The sequence below is a fragment of the Onychomys torridus genome, chromosome 13 (assembly GCF_903995425.1).
Source record: "Onychomys torridus chromosome 13, mOncTor1.1, whole genome shotgun sequence".
In the NCBI taxonomy this organism is placed as follows: domain Eukaryota; kingdom Metazoa; phylum Chordata; class Mammalia; order Rodentia; family Cricetidae; genus Onychomys; species Onychomys torridus.
In genome coordinates, this window is record NC_050455.1 from 47,012,681 (window position 1) to 47,033,554 (window position 20,874).

The window sequence follows — 20,874 nt, forward strand, 5'->3', positions numbered from 1 at the left end:
GAAGCTTCAGTAACATGAGCTTATAGATCTTGCTATGAAGGAACTGTATTAAAGGGTCAGAGCACTAGCAAGATGGAGAACCACTGATAGAGCTGCTTCCTTTCCACTTCAAGCATAACCTGTGAAATCCTTTGAACTTTGACAATTCTTTAAACAGCCTAACTGAACAAAGGATGTTGTTTTAAAATAAGTTCTTTAATTTGTTCTTAGACAATTTCATATGTGCATTTAATGTGTTCTGATTACTGCAACTCCCTACTGCTCCCATCCTTGTTACCCACTTCATCCTTGCAAGTCCCTTTTCCAAAAGTGCAGGAATAGGCATCATTTCATACTTTAAAAAAAATACAGTTATAACTTCAGATAGTAATTTTTTTTTTTTTTGATTGGCACTCTAAGGATAGTGTTGTAATGGACAGGCCAACACTAACTTAACCACACATTTTAAATTTTGCCTATTGTAAAAGAAGACAACGTGAGCTTTCATGAATGGGTTCAAGCATTCCACCTTTTCTCAGGAAATAATCCGTTGGGATCTAACTAATTCATACATGCACACTTCCGTCCCTTTCCCTTTCAGCTGGCTTTGCTTTGTGTATTTGGAGCCTCTACCTTTAATCCCATCAATAGTTCGTTATGTCCGCTAAAGAACCCCTGGGGGTGGTATTCTTTCACCTCTTCAGTCTCTCCAAAGGGCCCTCATCACCCCTGATCCAAGGACATTAGCTGCTCCCACCTCCTGGACACCCCACATGGTGCTTTCCAGTGTCTCTGTTACTCTACGGGAGAATGTGAGACAGCCTGAGACCAGGTTCAAGGTTTGAGCTGGTCACCACACTCCCACATAGAAGAGGAAGGTCATTTGCTCAGCAAGACACCTGACAGACAGAGAGTCCAGGAAGTCACTGCCACGCTGGCTCAGGGCTGGGGGAGGCAGGAGGTAGGAGGGCGATTCTCCCAGCTCCAAGGACACTGGAAAAAAGATCCCTAGCCTCTGTGCCCAACATCTCCTTCCAGCAGACGGCCCACAGGCTGAACTTGTGTGGGAGGGAAGGGAGATCCTTGCCCTGGGCGGGGCGACAGTGATTGGACACTGGTGCCTGGCGCTGGCTGCAGTCTCTGCCTGGGGACTGGGAGGCGTGGCTGAACCTGTGCGGGAGCGCCTGGGGGAGCCAGCAGGAAACCATTGCCTTTCTCTGACTTCCCAGCTCCAATTTGGCGTCCAGATCCTGCCAGTCAAAAGGTACTTCGGAGCATAGTCCAGTTCTTTCAGAGAGCAAGAGACAGCAAAGACCTTCGCAGCTTGAAGCCCAGAGTTTTCTGCAACCAACCAACCGGTTCTGACAGCAGTGGAGGGTTGGAAACACTGGGCTGTACTGGACTCATATCCAGCCCCTTGGGTGCCGTGTGTGCAAGTGTTTTTTTGTTTGTTTGTTTGTTTTGTTTTGTTTGTTTGTTTGTTTTTAAAAGAAGACTCGGGGTTCTGCTCCACAGCTGCAGCATCCAGTGCCCCAAGACTCAGCAGCAGCAGTCTTTCGGGTGAAACATTTTGATTTCTTTCAGAGTATACACACAGAAAGCCAGAGCCAGAACTACAAGTGCCAGCCCTGAGCTTTCAGGACAGGGGTCTCCAGGGCAAACGCGGTGAAGCCTTTGGAAAAGGAAGACATTGATAGGACCCATTGGGTCAGCTGGTGGCCAGGGCGCTCATGCTTCTGCCTTGGCTCACAGGATTTGGGGCTGGTTTGCTCTTCCTGCACTTTGTGCAGAAACTTCTGTTCCCCTACTTCTGGGACGATTTGTGGTTCCTGCTCAAGGTGGTGCGCTATGGAATTCAGATGGAGATATTCAAACTTAGAGGGGAGCTGGTCACCGTGCTCGATAAGTTCCTGAGCCACGCCAGGAGGCAACCACAGAAAGCCTTCATTATTTATGAGGGGGACGTCTACACCTATGAGGACGTAGACAAGAGGAGCAACAGAGTGGCCCATGCCTTCCTGAACCACTCCTCGCTGAAGAGGGGGGATGTCGTGGCTTTGTTGATGAGCAACGAGCCAGACTTCATTCATGTGTGGTTTGGCCTGGCTAAGCTGGGCTGCGTGGTGGCCTTCCTCAACTCCAACATCCGCTTCAATTCCCTCGTACACTGCATCTGCACCTGTGAGCCCAGGGCCGTGGTGGTGGGCGGAGGTAGAGTATGAGCTCTGGTCTGCTATGCACGAAGCGAGCCCACCTGTCTCCCCGCTCCCCCATCTGCTAGCCATGTTTCGTGTCTAATACTTTGAGTCGGGTGGTAAGGTGTGTAAGGTATACATATGTGATCGCTCTTCCATCCCACAGCCAGTGGCTTAGTTCCTCCCACACCTCTTACTTCGTTGTAGATTAGTAAGTAGCAATACAAGGAAAGAATATTTTTCATGAAATCTCTGTTTCCTTCCGTTTGGGCAAGGGCAACTAGTACCTTCAGTCCCTGAAAGAGCTCAAGAGACGTAGGGTCGGATTTGTTATTTTATCAGCCCTGACAAAGTGTTTCATGAGTAAGAAAGCTACCAATGAGTAACTTTATCAAGAATGAGTGCATTTGGATAACAGCAATTTTAAACGTGAAATCCGCGTCTTCTTAGCGTCACGTCACTCCTGCGCTTACCCTGTGCTCTGCAAGCTAGGATTTGATAGCGCGAGGCTGAGCTACCCCTCTGAGCCAGCGACAGGCTCTTGGCAGACCTCTCCTTGTTCTGCTTCGCTCCATCATTTTCTTCTAGTTACCTTCTTTCTTCCCCGATGTGAGTCTAGATAGCTACGGTTATATATATTCACACTGAGTGATGATGGTCAATCTTGGGTTTAATGAGTGATTAACGAAGAAGCTAGGAAATGGGGGGTAGTTCAATAAACTAAAACGGGAAGCCTGGCACTTATTTGGCATGACCTAAAGAGTTCAGACAATTTCTTCTTGTATGTAGCTTAAAAGTCATAAGGGTGTCCAAAGTAAAGATCTTGGGGAAAAAAAAACCCTTAGGTATTTTAGATGAAATGATACATATTGGTTCTTTGTAAAGGATTTCAGAATCCTGGAAGAGTAGGGAACATAATCTAGTTTCTGTTTCATTGATAGCTAAAAATGTAGACGTTTCCAGTTCGCTTTTCTCACAAAGTCACGTGACAAAAAGTGGCAGGCTGAGCTGAATCCCCAGGGGAGTCCTTGCCCTGGAGGAGATTGAATGGGGAGGGGAGCAGGAAGAGGGAGGACAGGAGATTCCGTGGTTGTATGTAAAATTAAATTATAAAAAAAATAAAATTTAAAAAAAAATGAGTTAGGCTGTGGACGTAAGAAGGGCTGGCCGTTAACATTGTCCCTCCAGGTTATCTTGTGGTCCAACCATGTCAGGAAATGTTTATTGTCAAGCACTGGTTTCAGCTAATTTAGGGCCATAGGAGTGGAGAAGCCAAAATGTGTCCCTTGGGTACTGTCTGGTGGTTCTCTCAGTCCTCTGTTCCAGTCTCAGTGACCTATGGTGACAAGGAGAATCAACCAGTCATGTAGAATTCTGACAGTGTGGAGAAACAGTATCCATTACTACAGGGATGAATGCAGCAGAGAAATAAACACTGTTTATTGTCTGTGGATGTACTTTGATGTCTTATCCCGTGGCTTACGCCACTGCATATCATATAGAAAATATAAACTCCAAAGTATGCTAGAAAATATTACCTCCCTCCCGAAGAGCAAACTAAGAGAACTACAGTGTCCCTGAAAGACATTTGTGGTCATGATGCTGAGGTCAGTCTGAAAAGTTTCCCAGAGCACATTACTAGCAAGTATTCCCAGGGGGCACAGTGCTGGGTACATGTCACCTTCTTATGCAAACTTGGCTGTAGCGTGAGGTGTTGCTTAATTATGTTTAATTAGTGTTACAGTTTACTTGTTCTAACTTTGACTTTGCTCTCCAGCAACTAATTGCAGGACTTAATTTTTCCTCTCTGTTGAGAATTAAGAAGCAGTTTCTTTTATGGCTAAAGGATATTTTCAGGATTGCAAAGGCTCAGTTGTTAACCTGAACACTTTCTTTGCACAGTCTGAGGGCAACTGCTCATAAAAACAGGGATGGGCTGCACAGGCTAGCATGTCTACTGTGAACAGCAGTAGTTACTTCTGAAGAGAAATCTAGTCTTTTAAAATGAATCCATACACAGAGTACTACCCCATTTAGAGAAGAGGAGATTGGGGTAACATGAGATTGTTTAAAGTTACCTGTCCTTTTTAAATTTTATTGAAAGTGATATGTATGGAGGTACAGAAAACAAAAGATTCCTGTGGACTTTATTACCTATCTTGTGTCTTGTGATACCCTTACGTGGGTGGGATCCATGCCTATTTTTAGAACATCGCTAATTTTCTCTTGTATTTTTGTAGAGTGGCTGTGTAATATTTCCTTAGATTTAGCAGGGTCAGGAGAGTTACCTTGCTACAGAATAAAGTAATTGCTCTTATTAATTTAAAGTATACTATAGCTGACTAGTGGTAGCACACATCTTTAATCCCAACATTCTGGAGGAAAAGACAGGCAAATCTCTGTGAGTTTGGGGCCAACCTGGTCTATAGAGTGAGTTCCAGGACAGCCAGGTCTACAAAAAGAAACCCTTACTTGGAAAGCAAGCAAATAAAAAGGTATAGTGTGATTAAAAACAAAACAAAACAAAAAGATCTAGACAGAGAATTGAATGAGACAGAATTACTGAACATGTCATGTGAAGACTGCCAATTCTGAAAATAATTCTAATGAATAGAAATGTAGAATGGGTGTTAATGGAAGGTGTGGATTTTGAACTTCAACGCACCTGGATTAAAACAAGGTCATTAGCTTGGGCAAGCTATCACCTTTTAGAGTTCCATTTGTTTTCAGATTCCTTGCATTTCATTTCCATGAAAGGAAATCGTGCACACTTCCTAAGTGTTCTATGATTTGTAATAAACAGTGTTCATAAAACTATACATAAATAGCAGAATGGATAATACATAATGATAATGAGCATACATACACAGAAATAGCACACACTTCCTAAGTGCTCTGTGATTTGTAATAAACAGTGTTACTAAAAATAGCTGGAGCACTATTTATTCAAGAGTGGGTTTCTGCAGCTGATATGCAGCACTGGTATCATTATGTCTGAATAGTACTTTAGTACACTGCTTGCTTAAGCATCATTTTCTTAAAAACCAGAGCCTAGCTGTGCCCCTCTAACAAGGCTATTGAGGTGTGCTACACAGGAGAGAGTTGGTTACAAATACTTGATAAAATCTATAATTTCACCGTGACTTCTTTGTGAACATTGTTTTGCTCTACAGAGAGATCAGGTCACCTATTTGGAGTTGATTTTCATATTGGATTTATTAATGTTTTTGGTGCTGGAAATCAAACTAAGGATTCCACAAATATCAGACAAGCATACTACAATGGACAGCATACACTAACCAGAACTGAGAATTCTCCTTGGATTCTTACAGTTTGCTTAATTTATTTGTGGTAGAAATGAAGATTAATAAGACATTTTAAGACCTAACCCCTAGTTCCCTGGCAACATAATGACTCATTTATGTGTTTGCTTTGAGTTTCTTACAGGTTCTATTTATGAGTTATCTAGTGCCATTTGACTTGGTTATTTGTATTGATTAATTTTATTGAAAAATACAATATATTTTGACCATGGTTTTTATCCTCCCTCAGATATCCCTGACCTGCCTACCCACCTACCTTTATGTTCTTTGTTTTTCTCTCTTTCAAACAACAACAAAAAGGCAAAAAACAAAACCAAGAAGTACACACACACACACACACACACACACACACACACAGCCCCCCCCCAAAAAAAATGAAAATCAAAACAATCAAAAGACAAAAAAATTGAAACAAAGTGTCCACTAAAACACTATTGAGTTTGTTTGTGCTGGCCAATGACTCCTGGTCATGGGGCCTGCCCTGGAGTATTGGTGGACATATCCAATAAAACTCTATTGGAGAAAACTGGTCTTCCATCTCCCGGCAGACATCAACTGGAGAGAGCTTAGGCATGGGACCCTATGTCTCCCTCCTTCTGACCTGAACCTGCAAAGGTCCTGTGCATGCTGTCACAGCATCTGTAAGTTCGTATGTAGAACAGTCCTGTTAGCTTCTGGTGGTGGCCAATAATCCTTGACTCTGTTGGCATTGATTACAAAATGTTAGTGGGTACCACCAAAGATGTTTGTGTAGCTAGCTGTCAAGTTAAAATAAGAAATACAGCAATCAGAAGTCCCTCACACCTTGAAAAAGAGTGGAATATCATAGAAATATGGGGAAAAACCTAGCAAGTATAATAAATGTGAAACTTCCATTCTACTCTTAGAGACCAATGTTAAATAAAGCAGAGTTATAGTTAAGCGTGACAAGCATAGTTCTCCCTAAATTCAGGAAAAGGAGTTTTCAGAATGGATTGATTTTGTTTATTTTGTGTTCTGTTGGGTGCTGAGTACCTTAATACCTAATGCTTCCTCATGAGGGGCTCATCACTGCCATATCTCCCTCCCCCTCCATCAATGACCTTCTTTAGAGTATGACGTCTTATCCTATATTAGTGGTCAAATGAAAGTTTCAAATAACTTAGTCTCACCTCACATCAGCCATTACCTTTCTGTGTTCTTAATCCTGGAAACAAAGAGTTTCTTAAAAATAGTATCCTCGTTGCTTTTCCATTCCTTAACACTCAGACCCTTGAACTAATGACACTCCAAAGTTCTTCAGTTGTGGAGACTGGATCTCTCGATATTTATTGTTCTTTTTTTCTGTTTGACTTTGGTTCTGTCCTTGGCCTTGAGTCTCCAGGCTGCTGCTGGAGGCTCTGTTCATCACTCCACTGGCAGCTGTCCCTGTCACATCCTCCCCTGCATAGAGGACCTTGTTCTGTTTCTGGAAGGCATTTTTTTCTTTGTCCCTCTTCTTCAGGGGTTTGCAACTTTACTTATCATGTTGCTGAGAGAATAGGCCTCTCTCCGAATTCATTAACCTTTGGCTTCAACATGGTCTTGAAACCGCAATTGTCCTGTGACTCCAGAGCAGCCAAGGGATTTCCTCAAAGGTGTTTCATTAAGGTTGAGCAATTTAGCACTCAGATGTTCTCCTGGAATAATTAACTACCAAATTATATTTAGAAGAACATGCCTACTGTAGTATCCTAAATTTAAATTTGAAGAGAATCTAAGAAATAGTTTTATTTAAAAATGTGAAAATATAGTAATTTTTGTAATATAATCTATTAGGTTATTTAAGACAGCTGTAAAGAGAAGGTGGGAAGAAAGTGAAGCTTGGTCTGACCTCAGGTGAGACCAAGGCCAAGTTTGTTCTTGACAAGGGGGCAAGTGTGTGAATGGCCAACATGCCTACAAAGATGAGATCTGGCCTTTAAGAGGGGTAGAAACTACTACCACCCATTGTCTCTCTCTTCAAGAACTACTTGGCCTGGCTGCAAAGGAAGCTGGGAAAAAGTGTGGTCTTTTAGCAGGAAACTACCAAAATGACTGACATTTAATGTGACTCTGCTTTGGGTTGTTCAATCAGATGATGACAGAATTGTGGTTTCAGGTTGAAATAGACACAGGGCTTGGAATAGTGGCTCATGCTTATAATCTCTGGATTTTGCAAACTGGGGTGGGAAATTGCAAATTTAAGGACAGACCACAAGTATTTAGGGTGACATGCCACAAAACGAAGTATTTCCCAAAGTAAACAAAAGCATAAAATAGCCTTGTCAATCAGACAGAGAGGATACTTTGTTTCCATTTTATCTCAGTTCTAACAAGTGAAAGAAACCCAACATGAAGTTTGAGATTCAAGTTTTTTACCTTTTCTAATTGCTTGCTTTTCAGATTTACTTGGAAGCATAGAAGAAATTCTTCCCAGCCTCCCCAAACACATCACCGTTTGGGGAATGAACGACTCAGTTCCACAAGGTGTAGTTTCACTCCAAGAAAAGCTGAGCCTGGCCTCTGATGAGCCAGTGCCAACAAGCTATCATGTCACCTCAAGCCTCAAGTCTACTTGCCTCTATATTTTTACCTCTGGAACAACAGGTATGTTCTCTCTGTCTCTGTCTCTGTCTCTCTCTCTGTGTGTGTGTGTGTGTGTGTGTGTGTGTGTGTGTGTGTGTGTGTGTGTGTATCTGTGTACCTGTGTGTGTCTGTGTGTCTTTGTGTCACCAATGCTGGTGTTACAGGCACTGAACAGACATGCACATGCAATTATTAAAAATAATAGAATCTTAGGTTTGATGTGTAAAGTCTCCAACTTAGGACAAATGGTCAACTGAGGTGCCTATTTAACATGTCAAAGTGGACCTGGCTGCCAGGTTCTCCCAACAGCTCTCAGTTTCCACCTGCTACAGGGTATGGCTGGAACACCTTGCCCTCTATATTTTCCAGCACAGAGGCTGTTCTACCCTTCCCCCGGAGGCTCACCCTACAGAATGCAGCCATTTTGTTACCTACCCTTTCGTACATTTGCCCTCTTAGCTGCTGCAGCTTGTTCCCCTCCTTCCCCTTTCCTCCCCACCCCACTTCCCACACGGCCCAGCTTTGCCTGGTCATGTCCACTCTGGGATCTCCCAGATGTGCTGGTCCCTGCCTATGCTCTCGCTTTGATCTATAATAAACTTTCTTCTCCATGATGCCTAGGAGCAATCATGTCCCTTTCCTCTTCAGTCCTTTTTTTTTTTGTTTTTTTTTTTCATTCACCTTCTGTGTTTACAAACCTGGTAATGGACTCCAAAGCAGTTCTCTCTAGTCTTGACTTTTGATGAAGGTGGCAGCTCTCCTAACTGGGTCTGACGACTCACTGAAAGTCTCCAAGACTTGATGAACCCAGAGAAAGAGACAAAATGGACTCATGGAACTCAGCTCTCTTTAGTGGGAGGAAAGGTTAAATGGTGATAACCAGAAGGAAATAACAAACCGACTTGAGGAGTCACAGGAATTCTCTGACTTTTAGGAAGCACTGGGCTGTGAATGACAGGCCAAAGATGCTCTGTGATCAGTCTGATGGTTGAGATTTTGTTTCCAAGTTTCAATTTTGCTATTACCTATGTGTGTGCCATGTTGTAAGAAAAATTCCTATTACACAATAACTTAAAAAAAAAAAAAAACACTTACCAGCCAATCATTTGGTGCATCTTACCTCTTTTAGTCCTTTAGAAAACAAACTGTATTTGAAAATGTGATTAGAATAAATAAACTCAAAAATGCCAGGATGTATCAGTTTGTCAGCATAAATTTAGTTGGACCTTGCGATTTGAAAGAGAATGACTTTTGGAAGGGGTTTTCTTACTATCCAGCAGAAGGTGCTTAGCCAGTTGGTCTTGGTGGTTGTGTTCTTTTGACAAGTCAGGAGTGACTTAAAGGCAGTCTCTAAATGTCTACTCCAATGAGAACAGACTGGAGTAGAGTCTAACAGACATTTATTTCCTCTTCAAGGTCAAAGCTGAGGCATTTTATGCTGTTGCACAGCTGGCTGAGAGAGAAAGCACCACTAATTTTACATTCTATATTTATTATGTTACAGTTATATAGCACAGAATTGGGGGAAAGTTTTAGAAAAGCTCTATATTTATTGTTTAATTCTGCTTCAAAGGCAGAAAGTATGTGCAGTCCTTTTTAAAAACATGCTTCTCTATGTCTAGAGAGAACAGGTAACTTAGCAGACCCTTAGCCCCATGCATAAACATTGTCTACTGATTATTCTTAGTTTACCTGCAGCCCACCCCTCCACACACTCCTTTATGTTGTGGACACTTCCTCTTCCTATCACACTAAGACCCACTAAATGCTGGCTGGTCAGTGTCATAACAGTGGACGCTTGATAACCGAGCTGTCTAGGACCCAGATAATGGTTTGTTTTCTTTCAGGTCAAATTCCTCTCAATCTGCAATTAATTGTTCTTCTGGTTTGGTTGCTTGATTGCTGGCCACCTAAAACTGCTTTGTATTTAGTGTTGTAGTTTCCAACTTTTGGTATTTTTTTCCTTCATAATTTTGGTCTTGTAGGCCCTCTCTTATTGTCGGGAAGTCAAGATGGGCAGCTGCAAGGGACGGGTGGTTGGAGGGAGGGTTGCTCATGTGTGGCAGGTGAGACATGATGAAGGATGAAAACAAAAGATAGCAAAGAGAAGGAATGGATTGCACACAGCTCTAGAGAGTTAGGGATGCCAATGGGAGGTCAAGCAGCAGGAAGGAACTTTACCTGAAATGCTGTGTGGGAGAGGGGATGAAAGCTTATTGAAACCCAGGGGCACTATTCCTTAGATTACACTATAGGGATCAGGCATGGATTAGAGTAAAGAAAACACTCATGAAGAGGGGATTTTACATGGTCCTAGTGTTGCTTTTTAGGTATATCATGGTCAAAACCTATAGGTTGTGAGGGTATAGTGAGTGATATGAGGGACATGTTGGTGTAGCACAGTCTTGTGGTGATAGTTCTCAGAAACCGAAAGAGATAACTTGGTTTCCAACAACATGGATCCTGAGATAACAGTTATGTTGAACTAATGTGAGATGGCTCCTTGTCCTCAACCAGGAAACGTAGCTGTAGATAGTGAAGGAGTCCCATGCATTCCTTCAAGCCAATTTTTGGACACCCTTGTTCCACCCTTCTCCTTCAGTCCTATCCAGCAGGTGTCTTGTCCTATATTTGTTTTTCACCTTGGGAATGCCTTTGACTTTTTCTTTTCTTGGTCCCCTACTCAGTAGAGCGTCAGCTATTTCACTCTTGACTCTCTCTGCCCTGTTCTCTGCAGCATCTTGATAAGGGACACATGGAAAGGAACACTTTTACAAATTCTTATATATCCCCAAACACCTCTTTTCGATCCTTACAGATTCTTCAACTGCTTGTAGAATTGTATGTTTGAAATTCTTTTTGTTCAGGATTTTGACTTTGGATTTCCTGTGTCCATGATGAGAAGTCTTTGTGCTTCTTACCCTTGAATCTCCAGTACTTTACAGCATTCTGATGACGTACACTGGGGACAGGTCTTCTTCAGTCATTTTTTGGGAAGATAATGGCTATTTTCAGTCTAGACATTATTGTCTTACAGTTCTATGTGGTTTTGAAATTAAAAACTACCCCTCTCCTCTTTGATTGTTTCTTCCTAATACTGCAAGTGCCTTGTTCATTCATTCATCATCGGATGTGCCTGTCTAAAACACCTGATGGTCTAATATAGAACTAAATGGCCAATAGTGAGGCAGGAGAAAGGATAGGTAGGGCTGACAGCAGAGAGAATATACAGAAGGAGAAATCTGGGAGGAGAAAAGAAGTAGCCAGAGAAGGAGGAGGACATCAGGGGCCAGCCATCTAGCTACACAGCAAGCCATGGAGTAAAAGTAAGATTTACAGAAGTAAGAGGATGGGAAAAGCCCAGAGGCAAAAGATAGATGGGATAAGTTAAGAAAAGCTGACTAGGAATATACCAAGATAAGGCCAGGCATTTATAGTTAAGTGTAAGACTCGATGTGTGATTTATTTGGGAGCTGGGTGGCAGGAAAGGGGCAAAAACAATCAACAACAATCTTTCAAATGTCTTTATCTTGTCTGTTTTCCCCATCTTTATTACTGTGGTTTGTATTGCTTTCTTTTACGTTAGAGAATTTCCTTAAACATTGGGTTTCTTTTGACTGCCAGTTCACCCTTAGAAGTTGAGGTAATAAAACCCAAAGCAATTTACCTCATGATTAGAAGGTCAGCATGCCTGGGTGGGACTTATTTACTAGTTGGTTTCATGGCCTAGGCTGTGTGTGTGTGTGTGTGTGTGTGTGTGTGTATGTGTGTGTGTGTGTAGTGGGGTACCCTTGACTGCTTGTCTTTATTGGTGAGCTATTTGGATGCCTCAGAAAAGAATCTCCAAGAAGAAAGCTAGCAAGTGTTAAAGGGGAGTAGTGAGTTAGGAATGTTTGTACACTTCCTTTTATCTCCTTGTTCTAGCCTCTTATTTATTTTTATTTTTTTAGGGCAAAATACCTCAGCTGTCTACAGGGTTGACAGGGTAGCTCATGACTAAAATTGTTTCACAAACAGAACATCCCACACAGCAGCCTATTTATAGTCATACCTTTATCTTCTACTCCCTATTCATGAGCCTTTCTGGGTTCTGAGGAGACAAACTATAAGCATTGCAGCTCAGATGGAAAGGTTTTCCAGGAGCTGGAAACCAAGGAATACCACAAAGTCACACTGCACAACAAACCTTACACAGTGAGATTTATTGGGAGGGAAAAAAAACCAGGAGGGGGGATGCCTCTGCTTGAGGAAGAAAGAGCAACAAACTGAACAGGACGGAGGGTTTATAAAGAGCTTCTTGGGAAAGGCTGGAACTTTTCAGGGTGGAGCTTTCCAGGATGAAGATTGGTCGGATTTCTCCGTGGACTGTGACCCTTCCTTCAATGCCTCCTGAGGTCTCTCAGGCCTGCATCCAGAAAACACTTTGTGTAGCCTCATCCTCTTAGCCTTTTATGATGCCAAAAAGTTTATTAATGGGATAGACTGATTAATTTTGTGGCTCTGGGGATTGAATTCAGGGCTGCATGCTCTTTAATGCTGACTGAGTGAACCCTTTATCACTGAGCCACACTTCAAGCCATAACGAGACAGATTTAAAATGAAGGCCTGTGCAGGAAATCATCTGAAAAACAAAGACCCTTTAAATTCCAAGAAGATTTGGGTATGATCAAATCTAGTTAGTTAATTAAAGTGATGGTATTTATCAACAGGAAGACAAGTTGTGTTCTGTGATAGAGACATATAACTTAAAAGACATAAAAGTGTTAATGTTCAACCATGATCACACAATGGTATATGAGTTAACCTATCAGGTCTTTTTTTAAAGGCTGAATCTCTTACACTGACATTATAATTTTCTGTAACAATAGCAAATTCCAAAACAATAAGGAAAATACCTGTAATGCCAGTACCAAGGCACTATGCAAAATGCAAACATTTTATATATTACTTACAACTGTATATTTTCATAAGAAAACAATTATGTGTGAAAGAAGGATAGACAGAGAAGAAAACTGGCTTATGAAATGCATGGAACCATTCCAACATATTTCATGAACTTTGCATTTTTAAAGGATCATATGACAAGACATGTTTAAACATGATGAAGTGAATGGTCCACAGTGAGAGTCCTACTTAGAGGGATTGTTCTCTGGAAAATTTCTACTTTACATGTAATTTAGATTTCTGTTATGCTTCCTCTCATTTGGGGGCATATTTTTGCAGATGTTAGCATTTCTTCCATTAGTTTCTAGCAGACACTGTACTTTGATTTGTGTAATTTTGACTTCTTTTGCATAGATTAAAGACTGTAGACTTCATTACAGCAGCAATTCACATTGCAGTTCTCCTCCTAAGCATCTAGAATAATTTGACATATTTTTATCTCAATTCTTTGTGTTGTTGGTATGATAATCTTTCTTTCATAGACTTATATGTAATGGAACATATATATGTACGCACACACACACACATATGACATACAACAGTGACCATGACCCTGCATAACAGATTCAAGTTACTCTGAAAGCCATGTTCTGCCAGTGAAGGGGTTTCATGGACTTCTGTAGCTACAAAACAAGGGAAATTATAAATCATTCCATTCAATGAATACAGTGGGGGTATTAGATAAGCTAGCTACAGCAAGGTGGGGAAATTTTTCAATATGTTTCAGATATTACTTTAAAGCATTCTTAGCTATAGGTTGGTGGAGGCTAGAACCCTGGTAAGCTTAACACCGTGTTTCAAAAAGCTTACCCAATGAGAAAATTAATTCACATACAAAGGTAAACATAAATAGCCATTTTCTAAAGGATATAAAGCTATCCCATGATAATTTTGACTTTCCACCTACTTTCTACCTTTCCATAATTATTATACTGTACTTTGCAACCATCAATTTGCATGACCTTTAACATGGATGAGAGTCCTTTGGAGAACTCAGAGTCCCTCAGAGAACCTGTGTGGGTTAATTTTTCCTTCTCTTCTTCTCTTTCAGGTCTACCCAAAGCAGCTGTGATTAGTCACTTGCAGGTGTTAAAGGGTTCTCTCGGGCTGTGGGCTTTTGGCTGCACAGCTGACGACATTATCTATTTAACCCTCCCTTTGTATCATAGTTCAGGGGCTCTCCTTGGAATTGGTGGCTGTATTGAGTTGGGTAAGCTTTTTTTTTTTCTTTTTGATAAGTCATCAAAATGTTTAATCAGAGATTATATTCATTAGAACTTAGAAGTATTCATAGAGTTCTGAGGAACTGCATGCATATCTCACAATTACAATGTAGTATCTGTAGCAAGGACACATTTTCATAACATAGCACATTCCTAAACTAAAAAAGTCAAAATCTTTGGGCATTTGCTCATGTGATTTTGGCCATTTATAGATTCCTTTTTCCTTGTGGTTGCTCATTCTCTAGGAGACTAGCCCCAGGATCCCTAGGCAGTCAGTCACAGGGAGTAAGTATGTCAGCTGCATAACTGTCTAGCCCCAAACCACAAGTCTTACTTCAGCAGCATTCGGATGAGCAAAACAAGTCAAAGCTCAGACAAGCATCTAGATATGAACAGTGGGAAAATAGACTCCATCACTTTCAGGCAAGAAGAACAAGATTATATTACACAGATAAGGGAGGGGAAGGACTTGTTAAAGCTAGTTTCTTTTCTCCCCACAGTCTGTAAAGACACCCAAGAACTATGTGATAGAGCTTATGACTCAGATAGAGCTTATGGAATCCATTTGTAGACATGTAAGATGATGTTTCATTCACTAGCTCTGAAATAACAGAGCCCATTCATTACTGCTTGTGCATGCTTGACATACGATTGTAGCTTATACCCCGTGAAATCAGGAGACAATTTCAGCCATTAAATCATCTGATAAACCAGTCATTAAAATGATCTGTAAGAATCTGTACTGAGACACACATTCCTGTCAAAACTGGATTGTTAGATCATAGTCACTTTTCCACAGACACAGCAAAGTGATCATTCATACATACATGTAAACATCACCTTTGCGGGAATTGAGGAAACTGGGTGGTAGACCAGAGCACCTGATTTTCGTAAAACAAAAAGGAAGGGCATGCTGAACAAGCCACAAGGGAAGGAGCCATCTCCATGTTGCCCCTTAAGTTACTTTAAGCAACATATTAGAAGGAAGGAGAAAAGAGAAAGGAGAAGACAGAGAGGCAGAGGGAGGGAGGGAGAGAGAGAGAGAGAGAGAGAGAGAGAGAGAGAGAGAGAGAGAGAGAGAATGAGAGATCCTTTGTGGAAGAGGTATTTGACCTAGGTCTGTTCCTGAAACCCAGTACCAGACCCTCCATAGTGGAATCCACTGCCAGCCAGAGCCCCAGGGACCCCACTGCCACACCAATACTCTTATGCACTGAGCTGTGCAAATGCCTTAGGCTGGTTTACTACCTGCCCCTGGTTTACTTCTTGAAGAACCAGGCACAGATTTGGGAGCAAGACTCCACCCACTGTGAGGATGCATGTGTTATATTTCAGAGCCAATAAAACATGGGGGAGTCATATGACCAAAGGATTTTACTCATGGATACATGTCCAAGAGAACAGAAAACATGCAGGCACACTTGATCATGAGTGTGCCTGTTGATAGCCAAAACAGGAGCAACCAAGTACATATTAATGATGAATTACAGATAAAATATTACATATCCACATATATATTCAAGCATAAAGAGGATGAAGTATTGATATACATGTTACAAGATAAACAAACCCAAATCACATTTTACAGTAAATGAGTCACACACAATATGTCACAATATTCCATAACAAACAACTTTTGAGGTAGATGTACACAAATGACTGCTAAGGGTAAGGGGTGTTGGAAATTGGAATGACTGCTAAGGTGATAAGGTTCCTTTGGGGTAATAAAAACAAATGTCCTAGAATTAGGTGATGACAGTGATGGCACCTTTGTGACTATATGAAGACCCACTTGCTTGTAAGCATTAAATTGTGAATTATTTGGTATATGAATTATAACCCAAGTAAAAAAAGGACACCATGTTAAAATGTGTCATTAAAACTAGATACTATATCCATTGATGAACTTTTCCTGGTGGAATTTTAGCATAGCTTCTTAAATCTTGACTTCAGGGTATGATAAATCTGCTTTAACATCTTCAGAACAAACTGCACGCTTTTGTGCAAGGATAAAATGAGTCAATATCATTCATCTCAGAGAATAAAGATGGTTCTCCCAGTGCTTGTGATAGTATACACGTAGTTCTACCAACACTTGTGGTAGTATACATAAACTTCCACCAACACTTGTGGTAGTCTACAGGTAATTCCATGCTTGTGGTAGTCTACATGTACTTCCATGTTTGTGGTAGTATACAGGTAATTCTATGCTTGTGGTAGTCTAAATGTAATTCTATGCTTGTGGTAGTCTAAATGTAATTCCATGTTTGTGGTATGCATGTAATTCCAATGCTAGTGGTAGTCTACATGTAATTCCAATGCTTGCGGTAGTCTATATGTAATTTCAATGCTAGTGGCAGTATGCATTTAATTCCTATTGATTTTGAAGGTGCTTCCATTTCACAAATTGCAAAGAGCACATTTGCAGTCAAAACTCATAGTTACCAACATGACTACACTGAAAAGTTATTGGACTGTAGAGGTAATATTTCCAAATAAACTTGCTACCCATGACTGAGGATGAGGTGTGAAAGCCCTGGAAGTGAGTGGACCTGTTAAGACAGCATTATCATTTGTGTTTCATGGTAGTTAGCGCCTATTTTTACCTCTCCTCATAGGTGCTACATGTGTATTAAAGAAGAAATTCTCTGCAAGCCAATTTTGGAATGATTGCAAGAAGTACAATGTGACTGTGTTTCAGTACATTGGAGAACTCTGCCGTTATCTATGCAAACAGCCTCAGGTAAGAGAGACCAGTACTGGAGATGCTAAGGATTTCAGATAGAATACGGGCTGGGTGGGGGGAGGACAATTTTGCTTTCTTTGTTTTCACTCCACAGTCCTTCAGAACATAATCTATCAATGACACAGAGGTGCTTATAGTATACAAGATAAAATTAATATAAAAGTTCAAGAAAATGAGGCAGACTAGCCAGTAAAGTGTTAATTGTGTGCTTTGTTCTGTAGCAGGACGGGACAGATCCGTGCACTTCAAGTTCAGGCTAATTCAATTTAATTTTGAAATTTATCACTAAATTTTATTATAAAATTAGATTCATATGATGCTAAAAGAAAAATAACTCCAAGTTTAAAGTAGGAAATGCTTTAAAGTGCTGGGCTTTCAAAATGACACCAATTATACTTTTCTATTTTTCTTTTGAATCAATGATAATATTAGGTATATTCCTGTAAATGTTTTTAGCTTTAAAAGGAAACTTAATTTGTATTCATCATCCCAACTCCAAAAGCAGTGGGTCTGACAACCTTTTGATCAGTGGCCACTGCATGAGAAATAGGTAAGCGCAGAGATTTGTCAGAGCCTGCTGTGTGTCTCTGTGACTTATTTGCTTTTTCTGTCCCTGGCTTTGTTCCGATCTCATTTATCTTTTGAAATACCTAAAAAAAAAAAAAAAGAAAAAAGAAAAAAGAAAAAAAAAGAAAAAAATTTTCTGACTTCCTAAATACTCTTGACAGCAAAGATGTGATTTGTTTTCCTTTAATCAAATCAACATCAACCCCTTCCAGAAATCTTATGGAGCATGCTACCTTTCCTGAGGAGGGACAGTGGAGCCATTGCTCCGAGCTATACCTCCTGGCCTGAGTTCCCTCACTCAGCATGTCTGCCAAGGATGGAGGACTGGGGCATCTCTTTCCTGGTTAAAATATCAACACTACTTCTTCTTCCACTAATTATCTCCAATCCCAATGAGACTAGACGGGGAACCCAAATAAAACTTTATTAAGAATGTGGGATTGCATGGGACAGATGAACACAGAAAAGAATGTGAACTTAGATAACCTGATCTACAAGATGCTTATGTTCACGAGTTTGGAGTTCATCATAGGGAGACTTCCTATCTACCAGACCTCCTCCTATTGTTAGAAACCATCTATGTACTTGTAATAGCAAATCTGGATTTATTTAAAGAACACTATCCTTTCTTCTTATTATTTTTTAAATACAAATATGTACATGTGGTTTCAGACCATGGTCCATGGGATACTCAGTTTTGCCCCCATTCTGTAAACCTAACTAACTTGCCACCTGTAATATACTATTTAAGGGTATTATGGTAGTGCTTGCAAGGAAAGTCAACTGTCAGAACACATAATTGTTCTTAAAGAGGCATAAGTGTGTGGCAGTATGCTTTAGAAGCAAAAGGTCTTACTTAGAATCAGAAGGGAAGAACCAAAATAACTACCATCTGCTATTTGGGCTTTAGACGATCATTTCAGGAGGAACCCTGCTTTGGGCAGTAAACAGCTTGCCATGCTGGGCTGTAGGCAACAGTCATTTGGTTTTGCTTTCAGTGTCTTGCTTCTGCCTCAACATGTAGCAACAAACATTCTCATTTCCTTAAAGCTACATAGAGTTTTCTGCATTTAAAGAGAAACTACAGTTTCAGTTTCTGTAGGCATCGAAAGAGGGTCTTTGGCTTGGTTGTGTTAGGGTTTCTCAAAGTTGGATGGAGTCTGTGTTCTGGAAGAAAGAGACTGTTTCTGGGAAGGAATTGATGATCCGGTAGGTAACTTCCCTTCAGTTCCTGCCACATCAGACAGCAGCTTAACAAAGAGGGTTTTAAAGAAGCCGGAGCTTCAATGTTGGTGTAACTCCCTCCTTCATGGATGTCATGACACCAGTGGGGTTCTTTGTACCGAGACCCAGATAGACATGTCTACTGAGAACTAAGCCCATGGAATATCCGCGGTAAAAGTTCTGACTGTGTCAGAAATCTGTTTAACTGGTATAAGGCACTTTAAATGGCCGAAGAATAAACAAATATTTTCTGTGGTTTAGATAATGGCTTATCTATGTATCTATATATCTATGTATCTACCTATCATTTATCTATTCATCTATTTGTCTGTCTGTCATCTATCTATCCATCCATCATTTATTTATCTCTACCTCTCATTCTTTCTATGTGTCTTGTGTGTGTGTGCATGTGTGTGTGTGTGTGTGTGTGTGTGTGTGTATAAATACCCAGCAGTAAAGTTGTGAAGGATTCTGTATGCTTTTTCAAAAATCTTAAGAGAAAAACTGCATCAGAAGCTCATGTTTATGTAGCCTCTCATTACTGAAACCACCAGGCAAGTCTTAATAAAATAAAGCATAAACTTTTGAGACTTTGCCAAGTGTGTCCACAAACAATCATAAATGAAAGAAGTATGTAAATGTCAGAGAAAATACTATAGAAAAGATTAGAAAAGAACTTGTATTGCTTTTCTAGATATACAATCTATATTCAAAATTCCATCTACATCTACCATAGGTGATCTCCCAATAATCAGTCATGACTGTACTTTATCAGAAACACACAGGTGGGCCACTTGTGCTCCTTGAAGGCTGTAGCTTGTCAAAGCTCGATTTAGACTTCATGATAATATTAGACACTTATCAAAGGAAAGTTTCTATGCATGTGCAAACAAGGTTTTTAAAGATCCTTTTGTTTCCTTCCCTCCTTCCATATAAGTATATATGTATGAGAGTGATTATGTGCCTAAATGTATACCCCTAATAAGATTAACTTTTGGGCATGCTACAGGGATTTGTGATGTTACATTTTCATTATTATAAGTAAATTATTTTCATTTATACACACATATTTCTATGTTAGCGATATGAATCATGGAAACAAAATTGTGAATAATGACCCTGGTAACTTCCAGTATCTCAAGAACTCGTGTAATAATAACATTATATCACTCAGGAAAATAATTTTGTTGCGTGTTGCTCTCAGAAGTAAGTATGTTTGGATGTTTAGATTCTCATGTATCATTGAGAATCACTTTAAAGTGCACGTGGGTGCACACACATACACACACACACACACACACACACACACACACACACACACTTAATTTAGAGCCTAAACACTTTCCCTTTAGTCCCTTGAGAAATTTAATCACTTTAAACAGTAAAACATTGATCCTGAATTTGTCACATGCGGTCATAAGGTAGCATTTCCCCCATGTAATTGACAGTGCACTGATCTTATCAAACTTTAATTCAGTTGATACCTTGAATACTCTAGTTATCTGCTCTGACTGTGCTCATGGAATACACTGTAAGCATTACCAACATTCAAGAGTAGATACTCATTCACTCATACATATGCATTCTTCATTTTCTAGACCCTTCATTCCTTTTCTGCTATCTGCTAATTGTCTATGATACTTTTTTTTTTTTTTTTTAATGTTGGGAGCATCCTTTGTGTTCCATCTAGTACCATTGCACACTACTAAAGATACATGTTTAGTTTTACATCGCTTTGTAAACATTGTCTTATTGATGTGCATATGTATATTTCTGTGTGAGTATGTTTCATGTGTGTAGGTGTCTTCAGAAACCCTGGAGCTGAAGTCACGGGAGGTGGGGGGTTGTGAGCCTGGCATAGGCGCTAGGACCTGAACTCAGTTCTTCTGCAGCTGAACTCCGGTGCCCTACAAGAGCAGCACGTGCTCTTAACCACTGAGTCATCTCTCCAGCTCCAGCTCATGTGTAGTTTTTTGGTTTTCTGAAGATACATTTCATTTTTAAAAGTTTTAAACAATATGTTCTTAGAATATAAAATAGCCAAAAATAGTTCCACTGCCTCTTTAAGAATATTCTCTCTGTATCTC

The 20,874-nt window shown here is 40.4% G+C and overlaps 1 protein-coding gene across 1 annotated transcript in view; it reads left to right on the forward strand.

The window, feature by feature from the left end:
* The first annotated feature begins 1,471 nt into the window (after positions 1-1,471).
* Positions 1,472-20,874, forward strand: part of Slc27a6 (solute carrier family 27 member 6) — a 36,124-nt gene continuing 16,721 nt past the window's right edge. The window contains exons 1-4 of the mRNA XM_036205156.1: positions 1,472-2,190; positions 7,901-8,104; positions 14,079-14,237; positions 16,869-16,993. Coding sequence (XP_036061049.1) covers positions 1,710-2,190; positions 7,901-8,104; positions 14,079-14,237; positions 16,869-16,993 — 969 coding nt within the window. The 5' untranslated portion in view covers positions 1,472-1,709. The remainder of the gene's footprint in view (positions 2,191-7,900; positions 8,105-14,078; positions 14,238-16,868; positions 16,994-20,874) is intronic.